This window comes from Eurypyga helias, unplaced genomic scaffold, assembly GCF_000690775.1.
Source record: "Eurypyga helias isolate BGI_N326 unplaced genomic scaffold, ASM69077v1 scaffold30436, whole genome shotgun sequence".
Taxonomy (NCBI): domain Eukaryota; kingdom Metazoa; phylum Chordata; class Aves; order Eurypygiformes; family Eurypygidae; genus Eurypyga; species Eurypyga helias.
Window position 1 is genome coordinate 3,867 of NW_010256469.1, and position 7,197 is coordinate 11,063.

Sequence of the window (7,197 nt, forward strand, 5' to 3'; positions counted from 1 at the left end):
ATGCAGAATGGAGCTGCAGTCCATGGTAGAACAGGGATCTGCTAGAAATGCTGACCGTAACTTGGCGCAGCGGTGGCTCTCCTGCTGGCAGTCCCAGCAGGAACAAGCCAGGATGCACAGGCTGTTGTAGGGTCCCAGAGGTGGTTGGAGGGCTAGTTTGAAGCAGAGCGGTAAGAGGTAGTGGGGATGGTGTTTGTCATGATGGTACCGGTGTCGCATCTCTCCTGGGGGAAGGGAGGGAGAGGTCTTACCCCTCTGTGGCTCCTCACCCAGCACACTGCAGCTTGCTCAGCGCTCCAGGAGCGTCGCTGTGGTTTAGACGCAACCTCTCTGGCGCGCTGCGAGCTTCCCCCTGTTTGTGTCTGTCGATGGTGTGTATCCCCCTGCCAGGAGCTGGCAAATGAGCCAGGCCGTGTCGGTGAGTCAGCCTTGGTCCGTAGCAGATGGCAGAGTTGTGTCTTACTGCTGGGGTAGGTGTGGAGCCATCTGTGCGGTGAGGCTGGGTTTGACTCCGAGGGAGAGTTTCAGTTGGACCCCTGCCTTCACCTGGTGCCGAGGACAGTCATCCCTAGCTACAGTCTCCAAATAACATGTTCTGCCTCTTAGCTCTGGGTACAGCTGGGAAAGGGGAGCTGCCAGCATGACCAGGGAAGTGGCTCATCTGCTCCCAGTCCTGTCTCAGGTAGTAACTGCACCCAGATGGTCCCTGTTAGAGCCTTCTTCAGGATGGGATTCCTTCCTAGCCCCTACCAGAGGTATATTCCCTTAAATTTAAATAAATACTGGTTTTGTCACTGTCCTTTCCTTAGGAGTAGCCAACATTTGAGCGCTTGAGAGAATTCAGTGCCTCTTGCAGCTAGGTCTCCTCTTCTCCCTCTGCTCCTTGCCTACTAGTGAAATTGTCGTGTGGAGTTTAGGAGCAGGGATCAATAGAAGGCGGAAGAAAAAGCACAGTCCTTCACATTCATTTTCCTCCTTCCTGTCTCCTCCCGTTGCACAGTCCGGAGCTGACGGGCGCGGATGTTCCCCTGCCTTTCCAGCAGATGCCTGTGTGCCCCGGCCAGCTGCCACCGGTGGCTTTGGACCAGGATATGGGCTTTGTCTCGGGGCCAACCGTTACGTTCTGAGTGCGTGTGTTGGGCTGTGCCCATCTCTCCCCTTCCCAGATTACAGCTAATGAAAAGCTGTATGTAACGCAGCAACCCTCTCTTCCTCTTCTCCCTGTTGGGCTCCTGCTGATTCTTTGGCGTTGCGTTCTGTCCTACCGTTCTCTTGAGCTGGGGATATTTCGGTTCTCATTCCTGACAGCGTAACTGGGGGAAGTCTTGCAAGTTGCCCCAGGTCAGTTAAACTTTCTTGGTTTTCAATCTGGCAGGCTTGGACGCAGGGAAGATAAAACAAGTGGGAACTATTCGTGGGCAGGAAAGCACTCGGCGCATTGGAGATTACAAAGTCAAATACGGCTACACTGATATCGAGCTGCTCAGGTCAGCAAAACTCCACCCTGTGGCTTCAGGCCCTCCTTTCCTTCATGACCTCTCTGTTCTCACCTGCTCCGTCACCAAGAAACACTAAGTAGCCCTGTCTCTTTCCAGTGCTGCTAAATCTAAGCCCATCATCGCAGAACCTGAAATCCACGGAGGGCACTCGCTGGATGGGGTGACTGGCTTCTTGGTGCTCATGTCTGAGGGGCTCTACAAAGCGCTGGAGGCAGCTCATGGGCCTGGGCAGGCCAACCAGGTGAGCCCGCTCGCGCGGGAAGCGTTCCCTTGGCGGCTGACTCGCTCGGGTGGCGTCAGCTGCTCTCGTGCAGGCTTTCCTGTGAGTGCTGGCCCCGCTGAATGCCTGTGCCACCCCATTCCAGCCTGTAATCGTACAGGGGCTGCTCTGCCAAGCCCGTTCTTTTAGGCAGCTGCCCATCCCTTAAAGGGAATGGGATCGTTCAAGGCTCAGGGGCACGTCTTGGCAGGTGAGACTGCCAGAATCTCAGATCAGATGGCAGGAAAAGGTTTCCTCCAAAATCTCCTTCCTCTCTGTTTTTTTTTTCCTTTTCTTTTTCTCTGCGCGCAGGAGATCGCAGCCATGATAGCCACAGAATTCGCCAAGCAGACGTCACTGGATGCCGTGGCGCAGGCGGTCGTGGACCGCGTTAAGCGGATCCACTGCGACACTTTTGCCAGTGGTGGGGAACGGTCCAAGTTCTGTCCCCGGCACGAAGACATGACACTGCTCGTGAGGAACTTCGGGTACCCCCTGGGTGAGATGAGCCAGCCCACGCTGACTCCGACGCAAGGTGCGTGGGGGAGGAAACGGAACCAAGTGGAGGGTGGATCTCTTGATCGAACATCAGGGGAGGAGACACTCGGTGTAGAAGAAACTTTCTTATTAAAGGGATTATTGGCTTTGGAGATGTAGGAGTCTGTGACAATTTTGAGTGACAATTTAAAGGCTTTGAGCAACCTGCCCTAGTGGAAGGTGTCCCTGCCCATGGCAGGGGGGTTGGAACTGGATGGTCTTTATGGTCCCTTCCAACCCAAACCGTTCTGTGATTCAACAGAAAATAGTGGGGCATCCAAGAAAGGCAGTTTAATGTAAACTCTTGGGTTCTTTGGCCTTTCTTTGCTGCTGTGCACCCCCAGTCGCTCATGTCCCGACTGTAGCTTGTAACTCTTGTTTTCTCCCCTCTCAGGAGGCCGTGTCTACCCAGTCTCCGTGCCGTATTCCAGCTCCCAGAGCACAAGCAAGACGAGCGTCACGCTGTCCCTTGTCATGCCTTCCCAGGGACAGATGGTCAACGGTGCCCACAGCAGCTCGACTCTGGACGAAGCCACCCCCACCCTCACTAAGTAAGAGTCCTACTCGCAGCTTTTCCCGCACCTCACGCTGCGTAAAGCGGTTGGAAAGCAGAGACGCCTATCAGTTACCTGTCAATCATTCCCCTGTCTGGAGCGCGGCCCTCCTGACTGCTGTATTGGCAGCCAGCCTAATGTGTTAGCTGGAGAGCGACTGTGCGAGGGGATGAGGAAAGCGAGCAGCTCCGGAGCCAGCTCTGGGAACATGCCTCGGGTGCGGCATCTGCCGCCACTTGCGGAGGGCACCGGCAGCCCTTCTCTCCGGGTCTCGCGTGCTGAGTATGTTGGGTGCTGTGCCCAGAGGGGGAGCGGGTGCCCGTCGTTTTCACGAGGAAAGGGGCCTGTGCAGGTCACCCGAGGAGCTGTGCCGCACAAGTCGGCTCACTTGGAGTCAAAGGCCGGGGTAGGAAAAAAAGGATAACGAACTGGATCCTATTTGGATCCAGTCTGCAGGATCAAACCAGGCTCTGGTTCAGTTTCAGCCTTTGGCGCGGGGCACTACGTGTGTACACGCTGTGCGGTGAAGACGCTCTCTGGTTCTTGTGTTCTGGTAGCTCCGGAAACGGCGAGGCTGACGCATGAGAGCCGCTTTGGCTGCGAGGCAGGTCACGCACCAATAGCTTTCCCTGCTGCCAGACTCTTCCCGTAAAGCTCTGGCTGCACGGGTACAGGGAGGCTAGCAGAGTACACGCCTCGCTCCGATTAATTTTTTTTCCTGCTTCCTCCTCTGTTCATCTGACACCTGGTTGTGCTTAAGGCCTTCCAGCTAAATGTGAATCAGGTATCTTCTGGCGCTCTCCAATTCCAAGCATCAATTCCAGTGCTCCAATAGAGCAAGAGACTGCAACTTCTTACCTGTTTGCTAAGGGGAGATTAATCCACCAGGGAGCCGGCACTTGTTCTGGTGCTATTCTTGTCCGAAGCCTCAGGGGGGGTAACGAAGACGTTTGTGTTCTCCCTCTTTTTCTTTCCGTAGCCAAAGCCCCACTGTGACGCTCCAGTCGACGAATACTCACACGCAGAGCAGCAGCTCGAGTTCCGACGGGGGTCTCTTCCGCTCCCGACCCACCCACTCGCTCCAGCCGGATGAAGATGGGCGTGTGGAGCCCTATGTGGATTTTGCAGAGTTTTACCGGCTTTGGAACATGGACCATGGCGAGCAGGGAGCACTGACTGTGTCCTAACGTGGAACTCTGCCTCCTCCGGACACCGTGCGTGAGCAGAGGCTGAGGCAAGGCTGAGGGCGCTGCCCCGGGGTCTGAGTTGCCTCCCATCCCGGGTGCGCTGAACACTGGGCCGGGGAGCGCCTGCAGCGCTCTACACGTGCGTTGCCTGTACCACGTGCTCCGTCCTGACCAGCCTCGTTCCCTTGGAAGCCCTGTGGATAGGGGAAGGGGATTTGAATGCGTTTTCGCCAATAAAGATGCGGAGAGGGCTCCCTCTGGATAATGCAGGCGCAGGGGCCTGCGCAGAGGCTGCGTGCGCGCCTGTGTAGGTGCGTGCCGGCGGGCGTGCTGTCACAGTGTTCCCACAACTCCATTCACGATGCTGTGACTCCAGTGTTCGACTCCATAGAAGATACCTCTATTTTGCGGAATAAATAACTTATAGCTACACGTATGGGCACCTCTGCGGCTGGCTCTCATGCAGGGCCGTGACGGCTCTTCCTGGCACCGGGTCGCACCTCGCAGCAGCCAAGCTTCTGTTGCAGAGCCCGAGCCCTCACAGGTGACTTGGAAGCGTAAGGTCTTTGTCCCACGCTTACTTATTTGCCGGGTGATGGCTTGGAGTTGAACTCTAAACTCAAGATCATTGTGTTTCCTGGTAGCGCGGGTGGGTGGGACCCAAACTCCGGTGATGCAGCTGCCCTGACAGTGCTGGCGCCTGCCCTCCTGCCCGAGCAGCGAGGAGAGGGGGGAGCTTCTTGGTCCCCGGCTGCATGTCGGGGGGATGAGGCCTGGGCTAGCTGCTGGAACTGCTGGGATCACGGTGATCTTCCTCTTCAGTTCAGGCTTCTGACGGCAGGCGGCAAGCGAGCCCCTTACCTCCCTGCTCCAGCCTTCCCCTTCTGCCTGCCTCGCGAGCTCCCTGGGGAAGAGCCTTTCCCTGGCGAACACGGCGAGGCCTCGGGGTGACCGCTGTGCCTGGTGCCTCCGTGGGGAGGTGCGATAAGGCGCCAGGCAAAGCCAGGACAGGGCTGGAGGAGAGTACAGGAGAAAGGGCAAGTGAGGGAACCTGCCTGGGTTCCTTCCCAGGTATAATTTTGCTTCCAGGCTGGTCAGAAGGGGAGCGGGAAGGGGTCGGGATGAAGTAGCAGAGGATGCTAGTCAAGGCCAGCGTGTAGCCGAGCCCTGCGCGTGCAGGTCCGAGGCACTTGTGGCCTGCCAGCTTAGCAAGGAGCGGAGGGGGATTTATCCCTTTGGATAAATCAAACGGCACCGAGCGCCCCGAGGCAAGATCCGAGTTTGCTGAGAAATACGTGGGCAGGATCAGAGCAGTGAGAAACGCCCATTTCCTCGGAAGGCGCAGCGGGGATCCCTTGCAGGTAGGTGGGTGGCTCCCTGCCATGGCCCCCTGGCACGGCTTTGCCCCACAGGGTTTTGTGTGGGGCTCTTGCCTGCTGGGCTGCCTGCGGAAGCCCGCGTTTCCCTGCCCCTCTCTGGTTCCCAGGAAGGCTGGGTGTGCTCAGCGTGCCAGCACAGGCACCTACCGTTGAGACCCTTCCAGGGAAGGGGCGCTCGGCGCGGGGGGAGAGGCGGTGGAGCTGGGCTGAGGTGCGGTGCCTTGTCCCTGAGGCTGATGGAGGGGGGTGCTGGCTGCCCCCCGCCCATGTCCCCTGCCCTGCGAGGAGCAGGTGGTTCAGGTACCCGAGCCCAGCCTGGCCCGGTTGTCCAGGACCGCTCCCAAATGCCATTTGACCTGGGGATCCTGTGCTTCCCTCCAGGTTGTTGTGTGGGTGTTTAGTAGGATGGTGTGATCCTTGGGCGGACTGAAATGTAGCCGAAGAGGTTTTATCCTATCCCGCATTCCCTAACCTGGCACAGATTCCAATAGCTGTGTAAACAAGTCTTTCTTGCTTATTCCCCCATCCCATTTATCTGTGGTATTTGCTAACTTCTACCGAGAACAGTTCCAATGGGAAATATTCCAGCATGCGGATGCTCCAGAAAGAAGTTTAAGAATTGCCAAACGCACTTACATAAAGCAGATCACGCAAAACAAACTCCTCCTTTGGCACAATTACCCCTTCATGAAGTACGAAAAAATGGAGTGGGTAGGAGCGGGTGGGTCGCACTAAGCTGTGGCTGTACAGCCGCTGGAAAAAAGAGGAAAAGAGGTTTTCCCGTACGTGCTCTGTCAGCGGTGGCTTAGGAGCCCCGGTCAAAGCCAGAGGCTGAGCGTTGCGTGCGGGGGGACGGAGGCTCGCGAGCGCGTGTCGGTATTTGTGTGGCCCGTAGGGAGCGGTGGGAAGATGCAGGCTGTAACAAGAGTGGAAAAACATCCTCTCCCCTGCCCCTGTAAAGTGAAGGAAGAGGACAGAACCGGAGTGATCGGGAGAAACAAGAGCAGGGGCCTTTTTGCAGTGCGGTGAAATTGAACCCCGCTAGAAATGGAAAGTCCTAGGCAGGAGGAGGGAAAAGCAGCGCAGCTCTGCTGGAGCGGGGCTGGCAAAGGCAGCTCTGAACGCGCAGGGTAAGCCTGCCGGAACGGCAGCGAATCTTCTTCTGCAAGGGCTCTCCCCTGCGAGGTGGGGGTGGAAAGGAGAAGCCCTCTCCCCGGCACTGGAGCAGCGGGGATGTGCCGTGGGCGCTGGCTGAGGGTCATTAGCGGCGCTCTGGCTGGTGAGATGAGCTGGGAGAAGGCCCCGGTTCCCAACGCTCATGGGCAGGCAGCGAGGCGAGCGGCAGCTGAGGATTTGGCACAGCTGAAGATGATGCAAAAGCTCGAGATGCTCTTGGGGAGGGCCGAAGCCATATGCACCTCACTGCGTGCCAGGGGCGTGGAGACAGCCCAGCAAAGGCTGGGAAGGGCTGTGGAGCCTCCCCGCTGCCCTTGAGGACCTCCAGAAAGAGCTGGCTGATAGAGGAGGCCGTGTCGGGGCTGGTTTCAGTATGGAGCTGGGGTTTGTGTTGCTCCCGAGTCGGGGCCGTGCCTCTGTCCTGAGCCATCCGAAAACCTTCTCTTGGCTTGCGCTCTTGCTCCTCCCCAAACCAGTTACCTCACCAGGTGCCTGGGTGGGAGACAGGAGATGCTCTGTTGTCCCTCCCATCCCTAATATTCTGTTGCTCGTTGCTTCTCCTCCCCCGAGCAACTTTTCCCGCAGCCTGGTGGGGAGTGCCCAGCA

The 7,197-nt window shown here is 57.6% G+C and overlaps 1 protein-coding gene across 1 annotated transcript in view; it reads left to right on the forward strand.

Annotated features, from left to right (window-relative positions):
- TAB1 (TGF-beta activated kinase 1/MAP3K7 binding protein 1) overlaps window positions 1-4,468 on the forward strand; it is a gene marked incomplete at its 5' end in the record, with an annotated part of 7,853 nt that extends 3,385 nt beyond the window's left edge. The window contains 5 exons of the mRNA XM_010153679.1: window positions 1,376-1,487; window positions 1,596-1,740; window positions 2,071-2,293; window positions 2,690-2,846; window positions 3,829-4,468. Of these exons, the coding sequence (XP_010151981.1) occupies window positions 1,376-1,487; window positions 1,596-1,740; window positions 2,071-2,293; window positions 2,690-2,846; window positions 3,829-4,036 (845 nt within the window). The remainder of the gene's footprint in view (window positions 1-1,375; window positions 1,488-1,595; window positions 1,741-2,070; window positions 2,294-2,689; window positions 2,847-3,828) is intronic.
- Between the last annotated feature and the right edge of the window lie 2,729 nt (window positions 4,469-7,197).